A 16,672-nucleotide genomic window follows, 5' to 3' on the forward strand; every position below is an offset into this window, starting at 1 on the left:
GCATCCGGGCTCTGTTATCTCTACCTGATCTGACCCACCCTTGTGTTTGGGCTCTCTTATCTGGGACTGGTCAACCATATTTTATTGGTTTCCTGGACTTGCTTTTAAGTAGGTTCCCCTGGGGGGGGCGGTTAGTTTAAGTTTTACTGCATAAACAACAAAATGGCTGTTTAATCCAAGATGGAATTGCTCTGGCTAAATAGGTCCTTACAAGGCATATTCCTTATAAAAAGGTTTAAAAAAAAAAAACACAAAGAACTGATCCACTGGGGCCACATTCAATGCCAGAAAACTGTGCCACACTGTTCCCAAAGTTTTCTAAGGGACAGAAAAAATGATCAGGAGTGTCCTATCCTGACAGTTATTTCACAGATAAGAAGACAGGCAGGTGTTTTCAAAAAACATCTGAAAAAACATCATGAAAGAACTTAGAAGCTGTAGCATCTGTGAGTCCTTCTGGAAAGTAAGCCGTTTGCTGATAAAATCTGGAGGTGAATCAAAATTCAGGATTTAGCTAAAGAGAAATTATGGCAAAAAGGCCTAGTATTGGTGTGAGCACTAAATGCCGGTGAGTAGACAATTAAGCTAACAGCTCAGGGAGCTGCAGATACAGAATAGAGTCATGTTTCAACTTGATTTGGAAGTTATTTCAAACTTTGCAAAAAGTTATAAAAGGAGAACACAGAATACTCATATACTGTAAGGAGTTGTTTTTACCTAACCACAGTGCAGTTACCAAATTCAGGAATTTTTAACACTGTTATTTAATGTACAGGCCATATTTCTGTTTAGGCAGTTGTCCCAGTAAATGTCCTTTATAGTTCCCTCCCCACCCCCCATCTGGTACAGGATCCAATCCAGGATCATGCATTTCATTCACTGACTCAAGTCTCTTTCATTTTCTTCATCTGGAATGCTTCTGTCATTCTTTGTCTTTTATGAATTGACTTCATGTTTTTTAAAAGAATATACCAATGATGTTGTATAAAGGCCTTCATTTTGGGTTTGTGTGATGGTTAATATGATGGTTATGCATTTTTAGCAGGAAGATAATGTGTCCTTCCAAGAGGCATGTCATGTTGCTTTATCCCATTTATTGGTGATGTTAATTTTGATCATTTAGTGAATGTGAGTTTAAAACATTTGCAAGATAAAAGTAGGGAAGAAAAAGGAGAAAAGCCTAGAGAAATATACAGAGAGAATACAACTAACAATACATGAGGTGATAAAGTGGAAGAAAGCATCCAGGAATAAAAATCAGAGACTAGTGGCACCTGGGTGGCTCAGTGGGTTAAAGCCTCTGCTTTCGGCTCAGGTCATGATCTCAGGGTCCTGGGATCGAGCCCTGCATCGGGCTCTCTGCTCGGTGGAGAGCCTGCTTCCTCCTCTCCCTCTCTCTTTCTCTGCCTGCCTCTCTCCCTACTTGTGATCTATGTCTGTCAAATAAATAAATAAAATCTTTAAAAAAAATCAAAGACTAAGTTGACATGTGTGTGCACTGTGTTAAGAGCTACTTCATATGTATTGGGCTCACTCAGTCACAGTCCCCTGTCCTGTGGCCACACAGTCACACAGTCAGCAGCACTCTTGACAGAGAACCATCATATCTATGTGTGTGTGTATTTGAAAATACAAATTGTGTGTGTGTGTGTGTGTGTGTGTGTGTGTGTGTGTATTTGTGGTTACAACAGATTTTCAGGATATGAGGTTTAATATACAAAAGTCAAATCACTATTTTATATACCAGCAATGAACAAGTGGAACTTGAAATTGGAAACATAATACCATTTATAAAAAGCTAAAAGCTTAAGTCTTCACTATAAAGCTATGGTAATCAATACAGTGTGAGATTGAGAAAATAGACAAACAGAGCAGTAGAACAAGGGCTCAGAAATAGAGTCACATAAATAGGCAACTGATTTTTGACGAGGGTGGAAAGACAATGCAATGAAGCAAAGATTGTTTTTTCAAGAGGTAGTGCTGTAACAAGTAGACATCCACATGCAAAACAGTGAATCTGGACACAAATATTACATCCTTTATGAAAACTACATTGAAATGGATCATAAGCCTAAATGTAAAATGCACAACTATAAAACTCCTAGGAAAGAAGATTAGGGAAAACCTAAATGACCTTGGATACAGTGGTGACTTTTTAGGAACAAGACCACCAACGAAATGAGCCCACAAAAAAGAATTGATAAGCTGAACTTTATTAAAACTTAAAGCTCTTGTCTGTGAAAGACAATGTGAAAGAGAATGAGAAGACAAGCCACAGATTTGGAAAAAGTATTTACAAAGACTTCATCTGATTAAGGACTGTTACTCTAAATATACAAAGAACTCTTCACACTCAACAATAAGAAAATGAATAACCCAATTACAAAATGGATGAAAGTCCTGAATAGACACCTCACTAAAGAAGATATGTAGGTGGAAATTAACATATGAAAAGTGGCTGAACATCATAAGTCATTAGAGAATTGTGAATTAACAATGAGATAATATGATACACCCATCAGAATGGCCACAAGGTAAAACATTTGGCAACACAAGTGCTGGTGAAATTGTGGAGGAACTGGAACTCTCATTCACTGCTGGTGGCAATGCAAAATGGTATAGCTGCTTTGGGAGACAGTTGAGTTTCTAACAAAACTAAACACACACTCACCATAAGATCCAGCAGTTGCACTCCTTGGTATTAATCCAAATGAACTGAAAACTTAAATCCACACAAAAGCCTGTGCATAGCTGTTGATAGTAGATTTATTCACAGTTGCCAAAAACTTGGAAACAACCAAGATGTCCCTCAATAGGTGAATGAATGAACTTTGGTCATCCAGATGACAGAATATTATTCAGCACCAAAAAGAAATGGCCTCTCATGGCCATGAAACCACATGGAGGAACATTAGATGCATATTACTGAGGGAAAAAAGCCCATTTGAAAAAGCTATGTATCATATGGTTCCAAAGATAAGACATTCTGGAAAAGGCAAAACTATGAAGACAAGAAAAAGATAGTGGTTGTGGGAGGGGTAAAGTGGGGGCAAGAGTGAATAGGGAGAGTATCAAGGATAGTGATACTAGGCCAGTGACACTATTTTGGTTATACTACCATGGTGGCTATGTGTCTTTATACATTCATGGAAACTCCTAGAATGTACCCCACCAAGAGCGAACCTAAGGTAAACTGTGAACTTCGGGTGATAATGATGTGTCAAGTGTAGGCTTAGTGCTTGTAACAAATGTATTACTGTGGCGTAGGTTGTTAGTGTGGGAGGCTGTGCATGTATGGGGACAGGGAGTGTGTGAGAAATGTCTGTACTTTCTGTTCAGTTTTGCTGTGCATCCAAAACTCCAAGACATAAACTTTATTAATTGGAAAAAAGTTTGTAATTTACCCATAATAACATTAAACGTAAATGGATTAAACACTGATTAAAAGAGTGTTGGCAGGGGCACCTGGGTGGCTCAGTTGGTTAAGAGGCTGTCTTCAGCTCGGGTCATGATCCCGGGGTCATGGGATCAAGCCCCGCATGGGGCTCCCTGCTCAGCGGGAAGCCTGCTTCTCCTTCTCCCACTTCCCCTGCTTGTGTTCCCTCTCTCACTGTGTCTCTCTCTGTCAAATGAATAAATAGAATCTTTAAAAAATAAAAATAAAAAAATAAAAGAGTGTTGGCAGACGTTAACAGGATGAATTTTTTTAAAATGATGATCTGATTATATGCTGTTTGTAAGAGACACAGCTTAGATTCAAAGACACAAATGGGTTCAAAGTGAAAGGATGGAGTAAGATATTCCTTGCCAAAAAAAAAAAAAAAAAAAAAAAAAAGAAAAAAAAAAATCCTTCCCAAAAAAAAAAAAAAAAAAAGAAAAAAGAAAAAAGATATTCCTTGCCAACAGTAACCAAAATCACGTTGGAGTGGCTATAGTAATATCAGACCAAATAGACTTTTAAGACAAAAATTGTTACTAGAGACAAAGAAAGACATTTTATGATGATAAAAGATAATGAAACCAGGGGCTCCTGGGTGACTCAGTGGGTTAAAGCCTCTGCCTTCGGCTCGGGTCATGATCCCAGGGTCCTGGGATCGAGCCCCTCATAGGGCTCTCTGCTCGGCAGGGAGCCTGCTTCCTCCTCTCTCTCTGCCTGCTTCTCTGCCTACTTGTGATCTCTGTCTGTCAAATAAATAAATAAAATCTTTTAAAAAAAAGATAAACTATAACAATTATTATGCACCTAATAATAGAGCCCCAAAATATGCAAAGCAAAACTGATAGAATTAAAGGAAGAAATGGGCACCTGGGCGGCTCAGTGAGTCAGGCGTGTGCCTTCGGCTTGGGTCATGATCCTGGGGTCCTGGGATGGAGTCCCGAGTCTGGTTTCGTGCTCTGCAGGGAACCTGCTTCTTCCTTTCCCTCTCCCTCTGTCCCTCCCCCTGCTTGTACTCTCCGTCTCTCTGTCTCTCACTCTCTCTCAGGTAAATAAATAAGTAATCTTTAAAACCCTAAAAAAAAAAAAAGAAAGAAATAAACAATTCAACAATACTAGTTGGAGACTTCAAACTTCAGTAGCCTATTTCACTAATAGAGCAACTAGAGAGGGGATCAGGAGCTGCAGACTGGAACAGCACTGTGAATCAGCTAGACCTGATGGTCATCTGTAGAGCACCCAACAGGAGCGGAATCAGTGTGCTGCACAGGTGCACGGGGAACATTCTCCAGGATAGACCATGAAATAGTCTCAGTGATTTTTAAAAGGATTGAAATCACGTGACGTTTGTTTTCTGACCACCATGGAATGAAACTAAAAATTGTAACACAAGTATCCCAGGTGTTCTGATTGGCATTTCCCTGTTGGACTAATGATGTTGGGCATCTTTTCGTGTGCTTATGGCCTTTTATATCTCTTCTCTGGTCAAGTGTCTCTTCAGATCTTCTGCCCACTTTTAAATTTGGTTGTTTGCATATTACTGAGTTGTGAGTATTGTTAGTAAGTTCTAGATACAGGTTCTTTATCAGGTTGTGTTTGCAAGTGTTTTCTGAGTCTGTGGCTTGTCTTTATATTTTCTTAACAGTATCTGTTGAAGACCAGCAGTGTTAAATTTTGATCAGGTCCACTGACAGGGCTTGTGTTAAATTTTGATCAGGTCCACTGACAGGGCTTAGAAGCAACAACACTCCAATATTAGTGAGTACACTTAGCACCTAGATTTTGTTTTTAAATGTGTTTCTGCATTTAAAAGATTCTTAAAGAAATGGCTGATTCCAGGGCTAGGGCAGAGAGAGTACAAGACAAGCCTGGAATATCTTGTATACCAGGATGCAAGGAAGTGCTTAAACGGTACTGGAGATTATGGGGCACCCGGGTGGCTCAGTGGGTTAAGCTTCTGCCTTCGGCTCAGGTCATGATCTCAGGGTCCTGGGATTGAGCCCTGCATCGGGTTCTCTGCTCAGCAGGGAGCCTGCTTCCCCTCTCTCTCTCTCTGCCTGCCTCTCTGACTACTTGTGATCTCTGTCAAGTAAATAAATAAAATCTTAAAAAAAAAAAACAGTACTGGAGATTAGAAGAACATCATAATCATGTCAAAAGGGCTCCCACTGGCCAAATCTGGGAAAATTTGAACATCAAAAGAAATATTGATAGGAATGGAGTGTAGCTTATTGAATAACATTAGAATAACATGATGTGTCATGGAAATGATGTATTTAAATATAAATAAATGGAGGAAAAACGTTTGGTGAAATGACAACTAATAAATAGGTGAAATGATGGAATTAGAAAATCACTACTGGGTAGCCGTGATGGTAGTACTTTATTTAGGGTAGATGCATCAGTTGATACTAAAAGAAATGGGTTGATGTTTTGCTAGGAGCCGGATGCTTACCCATTTTCAAAGAATCTCTTCACAAAATACATATTAATTACAAAGAAAAAAAAACATACCTTTACAGTGGAGAAACATGGATGATACTTCCTCAGCCAAGTGATCAAAGTTACCCTTATCAAAAAACAACCTAGTGTGTGCCTTGATCCCTGTTGAGGACAACACAGGATCAGTTCTGTCGTGTTCCTGCTCCAACGCGTGTGCTGTGACTCTCCTCATATGGAAGCATCAGATGAATCCAGATTGACCTTGTGTTGGCTTGTGTGGCTCCAGACTGTCAAGGTCACAAAAAATAAGGAAACAGTGAGGAACTAGATTAAAGCAGTAGAGCCACTAAGTGAACTTGTCAACCTGGACTGGGTCCTAGAGCAGAAGAAGGGAAAAACGTCATCTCCTATGAAGAAATCTGTTCCATAAGCATTCCAGATTTCTGTTCCATGGAAATTCAGGCACAGTGCACCCTCCAATAAAGAGGGAGAGTCTCTGCATACTTGTTCTTTAAAGTGTTGAATGATTTTTCACGTTTGTTAATAATTTATTTTCTCTGTTGAGTCATCTGCCTTTTTATCTTCATTTATCTTCATTGTAGGTACTTCTCAGTACCCACTTTTAATCATAAAACAGCTTCCTTGTTTAAAAAATAAATATAAACTGTAGAAAAGGGCGTAAAGGGAAAAAAAAAGAAAGCCCCTCTCATCTCCACATCCCACTCTCCAGATGTTCTCCCTCTTATTTTAGTTGTTAAGGTTTGTCTCCCACCCTTTTCTCTTCCCTTCACTCTTTAAAATTTTCTAAATATTTTTTGTGAATTACTCATGCAGCAAAAGCATACATCTTCAGTGGACGAGGAAAGCAGAGTTTAAATTGAAAAAACTGTATGTTTCATCTCAATAGGTTTTGTGTTTAATATAATTTTATGTTCAAAACACAGAGTTATTTATATTTAAGAACTTTAAAAGTATGAAGACACAGCAAAGCATATGCATAATTGATACAAAATCAGAAATAAGACCATACCTCCATACAGTGAGTGAGCTAGTAGCTTGAATTCTGGGCTCTTGGAAACCATTTCATAATCTTTGGTGTTGTCTTTTGATTTGGAAAAAACAAAACTCACAAAGAAGTGAGTCTCATCCCTTCGTTTTTGGTTTTCATTCATTCATTTATTTATTTATTTACTTGGGTGGGGGGTGTGTGGCGTAAAGAGCACAAGCAGAGGTAGAAGCAGGCTTCCCACTGAGCAGGGAGCCCGACCGACCGACCGACAGACTCGGTCTCCATCCCAGGACCCTGAAATCATGACCTGAGCCAAAGGCAGACACTTAACATACTGAGTCACCCAGGTGCCCCTCACCTCTTAGTTTTATTAACAGTGTGAGTTGAAATTCGTATTTCAATATAATAAACTCTGTGTGGTACAGATCAGGGGGTGGGAGTGAGTCTTCTCTCACAGGATTAAAATAACTGAATGTTTTGTTTTTCACCCTTCATGGAATAATAGAATTTTAGAACTCAAGGGCGACTGGAAATTCTCTTGTAACTTCCTTGTTTTATAGGTGAGAAACCAGTGCCTGGAATGTGGAAGGGATGAAATGAGGCCCGTGTGGAGTAAATAGCCTGTGCCTAGCCCACCATGAGTTAGTGACACTTGATCTGTGTGATTTCAGTGAAGGAGCCAGAATGTTAACAGTGAAGCTTTCACTCATTCATTTAAGAAATGAAAGAAACATTTATCGAATGTTGAAGATACAGCCTATACTGAGGAAGGGGAGTCATCCAGATGATAAATGATTTATAAATTAACAACTGTACATGATGTACTAACCACTGCTCTTTTTTCACTGTCCTGGCCCACTGATTTATCCATCCTGGCCTGGGAATGGGACATGTGGGATGAGAAATAGGTCTCTCTCTGGACTTTTGTAACGAACTGAACTTTTTGTCTGTTTTTTTCCAGCTAGAAGAGGAGAGATCTGTGCTCAATAATCAGTTGTTAGAAATGAAAAAGAGGTAGGCTTTCTTTTTGTGTTTATTGTTGTATGTGTTTAATTAGGAAAATGTCAGAACATGATGTGACTTGTAGAAAATATGCTACCTTCTTATATTCAGAAAATTGGATTATGATAGTGGTCCTCCTGATTAATAAATGATGAAAATGTATTTGCAAAAGTTATGGTATTCATTACCAAGACAAAGAATAGAACAGTTTTTAAGCCCTTTTCAGTTGCATTTATTCATAAGTGTTCTAAGATGGGACTGTCTCATTACATTGTTGTTACCTCCTCATTTTCAGGAGCTAAAAATGCTGTAATTTTGCAAAGAGTAATTGATCAGCATATAAATACTGATTGCATTATATAAAAATTATAACTTTTCAATAATAATGATAGCATCAATTTGAATTCTTTGTCCAAAAAAAGAGAAAATAGCTTTGTTCTTGTTCTTTCATGATAATCCAATGATATTTAAGTGGAAACCTTCCAGCATTTTTGAGTAAGCATGAACGGGCCCCGAGAAATAACCGCTGAGAAGCCGACGCTTCTCTACCCCCACCGCCTCCTGTCTGCTCTTCTAGTACCTGCGGTTTGTGTCTAGAGAAATCCTGCGCTTTACGCCGCCCGCCGAGCCGCCGAGGGGCGCCCTCCGGCCGAGAACCGCCCCCCGCGCGGTACCGCGTAGATGAGCCCCGGCACGGGGACGCGCTTTTTTTCTTAATGAAACTAAAAATAACTCTCCAAGAATATTTGAACCGAGAACTCGTCGGTGCTCTAGCAGAGTGTTTTATCCCGGTCAGGCAGGAGGACGCCCCCCTCCCCGCCGACTGGTGTGTCCAGCCCTGGCGGGCTTTCCCCTCCCCCCACTCCCCCCCACCGCGGCTTGGCGGTTGCTTAGGAACCGAGGGCTTCATTCAGCCCACAGAGTCGTGGGAGCCGCGGGCTGCGTTCTGACGGGGGCCAGGCCTCCGGCCGACAGCGCCCTTTCCCCCTTTTTTTTTTTTTTTTTTTTTTTTTTTTCATTAAGAAGTACTAAGATTCGTTCTTCTGAGAAGTTTCACACCAGAATGCGCGCACGTTTCGTCAGCGCCCCCGCCCCGGTCCCGCCAGCTGGTCCGCAGGCGCCGGGAGCTGTGGGGACTGGTCGGCCCTTCTTTCCCGCCCGCGTGAGGGCGGCCGCAGCTCTGCCCCCGGGGGTGGGGGGTGGGGGGCGCCTCGGGATATTGGATTTTACATAGATTTCTTTCAAGAGAGCCTCCCGATGCAGTAGTCAGGGGTGTGTGAGGACAGTAGCGGGGCTTACTCCCGAGGCACTGCGGTCAGCGAGCATATGGAAACGGGCTGGTGGAAGTCGGCAAGCCCGGCGTTATCCCTTTGTATTCGTAATCCACAAACCCAATCTCGGAGCCGCCCGGTGGTGTGGGGCGGGGGGTGCACTTACAAACGAGGAAACGGAGGCCCGAGATGGCAGGCGGCCGGCCAGCAACTTGGATGTAGGCCTAAGGTCCCGGAGGGCTTCCGGTTTTCATGCTGCCTCTTTGCTCACTGTGCATTTATTTATTTTATTGTTACTCTTAAATCTTTTTTTTTTTTTTCTTCTTAGAATAAAGCTGCTATGCTTCCTTAGTCTTTACCATGTGACTTTAAATTACATGCCTTTCAAAATGTGCTCAGGCATGTGACTTTTTTCACGGCTTAAAAAGATGAGCTAAGTAAGTTTGGGTGTGTGCTAAGGCCACTGTTTATGTCCCCAACTTTGCTCCCATTTTTAAGTCCTGGATGAGTTTAGGAGACAGTCTCCTGAAAATTACTCCCTATATCAATAAATGCAGATAGAGTTGGCAATTTTTTCTGAAAGTGAAAAATTTAAAAACCTAACTTCTGTTTTGCACTATTCTATTGTCACATTAATCCTCGTGGAACGTTATGTCTGAAATCTGAATGCAAATATATTGTAGCTAACAATTTGGGCCCTTAAATGCCTGCTAAAAGCCAGTTTGAGGATGGATTCATAGGTCGGTGTGTGTGTGTGATAGTTAAGTAAATTGAGCATGGGGTACTGAAAAGAATTTGATATGCTCTTAATTTAAAAGGCTGGAAAGTACTTAAACCATAAAGGTATTTTCAACGTTGTTCATGCAAGAAGTGAAGTCTTAGACAAGAATTTAATTGAGAAGTGATCTCTGAACATACATGGTCAAGGTAGTATCTAATTGTGTCATTCAAATGGTCATCGTATTGAAGGGCAGAACTTATTCCTGACCTATAGGCCCAAACTACTTACCATTCAGTAGTAGCATTGTCCTGTATTTGCTCCAGTCTTTTGGTATCTGAACATTGAATTGCAGGCAACATGTAGTAAAGGCTTTTCTCCTATCTTAAACATATAATCATTATTTTGGAAACTGGTTTCCAAGTTAGGCAGACCTTCTTTCAAAACAGGCTTCCAGACAGCTGACAGAGCAGAGCCAACCTTGAATTGCTCTGCCTGACAGAAGTGGAGAAGGAGGTTTTTCTGTCCACTGAAGCCTAGAGCAGATTGGGGAACGTGGTTGGCTTCCCTCCCTTCTCCAGGCTTTGTGGTGTCACTGCGGGGACCTGAGAGCCCAAATCTCAGATGTGGACTCTTCGGAGTCCGAATTAATTCATTTAGTGTAAATGCAGGCTAAACGTCAGGAACGGAAACTGGTTGGCGATACGGAGTCTAAAGAGGTCCTGTGCTACTTCGGCTCATTTAGCTCACTGTGGGTTGCTGACTGTCGGACTGTCTCGAGCTTGCGCTACTTACCAATGCTCATTTCACCCTCTCTTTTCCCTTCCCTACTCCTGCTTCCTTTGCTCTATCTGTGTGTCTTTAATGGTAAGACTAAAGAAAGTCTATCCACGTTATAATAAATAAATTTAATATATTTTTAGTAAAACAAATTGTTGTATATATTTTTTGGCTGCCTTTGTCCCTCTGTGTCTTGCTTATGTTTTGTAAGATATTCTCAGCAGTACGTACACACACACACACACACACCCCACACACCAGTTTTATACGTATATACAGCAAAAAACTTTGGCGCAAATTTAGCTCTCCTTACTGTACCTGCATTTCTCTTCATGTTTCTAATATTTGGTTCTTGTTATCTTGCATTTTTAAAGCTTGCCCAGTAACACTTTAAGGTATTTGCTTCATTACTAGAATTTATTTCTTTAGTAAGTCGTAAGGAAAGAATCTGGATAACATGTTCCCCTTGGGGGAAAGATTTCTGGCCCCCATAGCTGTTCTTTCAGATCATGTTTATCTTCCCTTCTTGATACTTGCAGTGACAGCAAGTCACTCTGGCCAGCATGGCTTCAAGGTAACAGAGGGGTGCCCCCCCCCGCAGTGTGATTTGTGACTCAGATGTCAGTAACGTTGGCATAAGTGATTTAAATTAGTCCCTCTTAGTCTGCGCAGTGGGATGAGGGCTTAGAAATAGCCTTAAGAAGCCAGCAGCGAAGATCTACCACAAAGATGAGCTGCCAAAGGCTCCTTGTCCTGTCATTTGGTATATAAATGACGAGGCGGATCCCTTTCTTAACAACGTGTCTTTTGATCACTTGTACAAGAAACGTTCTGCTTGCCATCTTCTTAGAAAGCAACCTCCCTTAGGGGTTGTGTGTATGTGATAAGCAGATGAAAGTTCCTGAACTTTTTTCCTTCTGCCAGCTGGTGGTGTCTCTATCCCTCCCTAACACAAACACCGAATGAGATTTGGGCTCCTTAGAGTTCAGATTATAGAAGAACTAATAACCCCTCAAATGCTGGTATTTTTCAGTAAAAACATTAAAAACTACATGTTTTTTCAGATTTCACTTGGATTTGTAACAAGTGAAACTCTCGAAATAGTTTTTACAATAGAATAAACTACCATATAAGTTTAATTGAAAGTTAAGGAGCCCCAGATTTTTTGGGTAACTTCGGATAACATCAGATGTTTACTTTCCAGGTGGAAGAAGTGCCTGTCCATTCCTTCCATTAAAATTTTTGCTTTGTTTTAACCTAAACAAGATCCTGTTTCCAAGGAGGATGTTGTTCACTTAGTGATTTAACAGCACCAATACCCACCCCCTCTCCAGTGTTCTTATCAGGCTTGGGTGTTGAATTCAAGAAATTCCTGTAAGTCTCAGATTCTTTTCTTACCACTTATCGTCCTGAAGCGTAAGTGTAAGCCACACAACAAGATAAAAACAACACTTATATTTTCATCTTCGTGTAGAATTTCAATTTACCATAAATCATGAGAATTCTGTAATTCGTGTGCCGGATATCTTGGGTCTCACTAACCAGACATACATTCTGCCATTTCTAACCTGGGCCTCAGTTTCCAATCCTTCTAGTCAGTTCTAAAACAGACTGAACCATGACATGCCCAGCATTCACTCAGTTCCTTCTTCTAGAGCCGGGAGCCATTTGGCCGCTTGTTGTTGAAGTTTTGACCTCTCACCGAATCATCTACACTAACGCAGTGTTGTGGGTTGGATGGCCGTAGGGCTAGCTAGGACCTTTTTACCCAGTCTGTGTTTTTCCCAAAATATTTTTGAGATTCAAGGACTTTTCCCCTCTTGTTTCACACTGCACATAATTTTTAAAACCTTTTCATTTTAAAATTTCAGATTTACAGAAGAATCTCAGAGGCAGTACAGAGAGTCCCCACGTACCCTGTGCCCCGTGCCCCTCGATATGCCCATTGTATACTCCTTGGTATATTTGTCAAAACTGAGAAAGCAACATTGGTTCCATGTGCTTAGCTAGACTCTAGACTTCATTCAGATTTCCCCAGTTTTCCCATTAATGTCTTTTTCCTCTTCTGGGATTCAGGCTAGGAAACCACACCGCATTCAGTGGTCGTGCGTCTGCAGCCTCCTTCAGTCTGGCACAGTTCCTCAGTCCTTCCTCGTCTTTCATGACCTTGGCACCTTTGAATGCATGTAATTTTTACAACAAAAATTTAAATATACACACACACTTAAACGCACAGTAGCTTGCCCTTCTGGGTTTTATCAATTGTGTCTTTGCCCTCCCTCCCTGTCTTCCCTTCATCTTCTCCTTCCTTTTTCCACCCCTTGACTCCAGGATAAATGTTTCCCTCTTCTTAAGGCCTGGTCCCATTCCCTCTGCTGACAACCAAATGCTGAGACAGGCTGAGAACATAAACCAAGCACTCTGACCGTCTCCCTCCAGACTCCTCCCCGCCCATGCTTTCTCGTTCTACACCTGGAAATCCATTTTTAACATTTCTGTTCCAGCCTTTATGTAATTACCTTTCATCTCTATGAGCAACGTAATGTCCTTTCCACATTCTGTGGATGAAAAGTCATACCCTTTCATTATGAATTGCAGTAATAGCCTTTGCTACTGTTTTGGCCCATGAGATCTCAAAAACACATTCTCGGAAGTTGCCAAAAATTACTGAAATTAGTGAGAACCAACCGATACCTCCAGCATAAAACTGCTCTGCATGACATCCGTGTATACTCGCTTTGCATGTGTGTATTTTAATTGTTGTTATTGCTTGGTAATAATTTATTCAAGAAGTAACAGAATTCAGTTGGGGGGGGGTGGATTTAAAAAGAATTCTTTGGGGCTAACAGTCTTGTTTTGTTTTGTTAATTCTCCGTCTTCCGAAGTTATTAACTTTTTTCTTTAAATTCAAATGGATACAATGATATGCAGATTCTGCATGTCTTTGTGTAGGTAAACTTGTTCTCCTTCACAGTGAGTAAAATTTCAAGTAAAATTTTGCAAGCGTAATAGCCTCAGCCCCCTTTAAAACTTCCCCGAGATACGTTTTTCTTTATTGTTAACTCAAGTTAATGTGTCTGTTCTAGGACTGTCATACACCCACCACTCTCTCGGTTGATTTCTGGAATTTTTTTTTTTTTTAACTCTTTGGTCTTTTAGAGAATCCAAGTTAATAAAAGACGCAGATGAGGAAAAAGCTTCCTTGCAGAAATCCATCAGTATTACTAGTGCCTTACTCACCGAAAAGGACGCAGAGCTGGAAAAACTGAGGAATGAGGTAGAGTACCCTGTGAGGGGACCGTCCCCGCTGCCTCCTCTGTTCCAGCTGCAAGCCTAAGCTAACCCGCTGCGTTTCAGGTCACAGTGCTCAGGGGAGAGAGCGCCTCCGCCAAGTCCTTGCATTCGGTTGTTCAGTCTCTGGAGTCTGATAAGGCGAAACTTGAACTCCAGGTCAAGAACTTGGAGCTCCAACTCAAAGAAAACAAGCGGCAGCTCAGCAGCTCCTCAGGTAAAGTGATGGCCACGTGGTGCTTCCTTCCCACCCCGCCACTTCCTGCAGAGGACCAGTTTCCAGTGAGATGACCTTGGAAGGCCTTTGGGCTGCCCCTGACCTACCCCGTCTGTTTTTGGCTCTCTCCCACCACTGACTCAGATAAGGGGTAGTCATGACCCAGGTCCTGCACACGGGGACGTGCCTGGCATGCCCCCTTCTGGAGCGTTGGCAACGATAGGAGCCGTAAGTGACAGCTGCCCTCCCAGTAGCCTTGGTGGGCTCTGAAACGGCGCTGCCCTGACTGGGAGCCCAGGTGGTCCCTTTGTGAGCAGGTGACAGCTTGCTTTGCCATTTTCGGTCCCAGGTGGGTGTGGCGGGCATCTTCCACAGTGGGGGGCCATCCCTGAGGGAGAAGACAGGCAGGGGAGGGCTAGCCACCGTGCACCGTGTCTGCCCCTCAGGGCTCCAGATGCCCCACGGGAACCCATGAACTGTTCCCAAAGAGGCCCATTTGGGAATTTCACGTGAAAGTATGTGTCTGATACTGGCCCGTTGGTTGCAGTAACACCGGGGGAAAAAAGATGGAAGTGTTGTGAATCCCCCTTCCTTTTTTTTTTTTTTTTTTTTTTTTTTAAATATAAGGCAATACTGATACTCAGGCAGAAGAAGACGAAAGAGCCCAGGAGAGTCAGGTAATACTACCCCCCCCCCTTTTTTTTTTGGCTTGGCTTACTATTTTTAAAGATCATTTAACTTTTTGAAGAGGTGGTACATTCATAGGGTCTAAACAATCAGTAATATTAAAAATATATACAGTAGAGAGGCGCCTGGGTGGCTCAGTCATTAAGTTTCTGCCTTTGGCTCAGGTCATGATCCCAGCATCGTGGGATCGAGCCCCACATCGGGCTCCTTGCTCCATGGGAAGCCGACTTCTTCCTCACCCACTCCCCCTGCTTGTGTTCCCTCTCTTGCTGTGTCTTTCTCTGTCAAATAAATAAATAAATAAATAAAATCTTTTAAAAATATATATACTTACATACAGTAGAAAATCTCCAACAACACACCATCTCTCATCTGCTCAGTTCCCAGGCTGTCAAACAGGTAATCATTCTTATTGGTGCCTTTTTAAAGAATCTTTCCAGAGATGTAAAAACATATATATAAAAAACAAAACTAGTTGTCTCTTTCCTCTCCTTTTTGACACAAGTGGTAGCATATCTGGTCTTTTTAGTAGCTGTATAGTATTTCCTTATATGGATATTTTGTGATTTCATCAGTTCCTTGTCAGTTGACATGATATTTGGGATGTTTCCGATCTTTCAGGTGTATTAGGAACAATGCTATAATGAAGTATCTTGAACATCTATCATTTTGCAGATATACTAATATTTAGTTAGGACAGATTTGTAGAAGTAGAATTGCTCTGTCAAAAGATTCCTTGCTCCTCTTGACCTTAAAAAGACAGAGTTCTTGGGGCACCTGGGTGGCTCAGTGGGTTAAGCCTCTGCCTTTGGCTCGGGTCGTGATCTCAGGGTCCTGGGATCGAGCCCCGCATCGGGCTCTCTGCTCAGCAGGGAGCCTGCTTCCGGCTCTCTCTCTCTGCCTGACTCTCTGCCTACTTGTGATCTCTCTCTGTTTCAAATAAATAAACGAAATCTTAAAAAAAAAAAAAAAAAAGAGAGTTCTTGAAAACTATTTCCCTAAAGCCACAATTATCAAACAGCCTTAGTTTTAAAAATGGGTTTATATGGAGGCAAACTATTCCATGTTTAGAAATAAATGGCACATAAACAACTAATGTCCACCTTCAATTTTAATAGTACATTTTGGATATATTTATTCTGTTCAAAACTCAAAGGCATAAAAAAAAACCATCATCTTCAAAGAAAAATTTAGTGAGTTTGCAGTTTGTTTTAGTTATCCAACATCTCCTTTGAAAGACATGAAAAGATTCAACAGATGCACTAACTCACCTTAATAGTGTTGTCTGCTTAGTCTGTGCGTCTGTCTGATAAGCATAGACTCAATTAACCGTGTTTTCTTTTCTCCTTTCCTTTCTGCTTCCATTTGTTTCATCTGCCGCTGCCAACACTTTGTTCCAATCAGCAAATGGTTTGTTTTATGTTTCCTAATTTGTGAGCATGCGTGAGTGTGTGTGATTTGCCACTATACTTATATGCATTTTGTGACTTTTTCTTCTTCCTGCGGTGTAGCTCCTAACACAATAAAGCCTTAGAAAACGGACCCCTCCCTTCAGTGTTGGAAGGGGTCTCCTGCCGAGAATCCTGAAGCTAGTGGTTGCTAGCTTTGTTTCAGAACTTGCCCTAGCAGGAGAAGTAGGGCCAATATTTCTTTAAAAAGTGAAATATTTCACTTTTAATATTGTAAAGTGGGATTTATTCAGTGGATATTTAGAGAAATTGGACCTTTTTAATTATATATAAGAGGGAAAAATGTTTTTAAATTAAAGTGCCCTTGGTTTGAAAGGAGACATTAGGACAAGAGTGTCTCCTCCTGATGG

At 41.3% G+C, this 16,672-nt stretch overlaps 1 protein-coding gene across 6 annotated transcripts in view; it reads left to right on the top strand.

Annotated features, from left to right (window-relative positions):
• Positions 1-16,672, top strand: part of LOC111156336 (CAP-Gly domain containing linker protein 1) — a 123,051-nt gene that overhangs the window by 103,757 nt on the left and 2,622 nt on the right. For 3 of the 6 annotated variants that reach the window (XM_022517099.1, XM_022517104.1, XM_022517102.1), the window contains 5 exons: positions 7,849-7,901; positions 13,818-13,935; positions 14,016-14,166; positions 14,794-14,843; positions 16,258-16,263. In XM_022517099.1, coding sequence (XP_022372807.1) covers positions 7,849-7,901; positions 13,818-13,935; positions 14,016-14,166; positions 14,794-14,843; positions 16,258-16,263 — 378 coding nt within the window. The remainder of the gene's footprint in view (positions 1-7,848; positions 7,902-13,817; positions 13,936-14,015; positions 14,167-14,793; positions 14,844-16,257; positions 16,264-16,672) is intronic. The other 3 variants (XM_022517101.1, XM_022517100.1, XM_022517103.1) reach the window with 1 other exon arrangement.

This window comes from Enhydra lutris, unplaced genomic scaffold (genome assembly GCF_002288905.1).
Source record: "Enhydra lutris kenyoni isolate GAN:26980312 unplaced genomic scaffold, ASM228890v2 scaffoldscaffold46, whole genome shotgun sequence".
Classification (NCBI taxonomy): domain Eukaryota; kingdom Metazoa; phylum Chordata; class Mammalia; order Carnivora; family Mustelidae; genus Enhydra; species Enhydra lutris.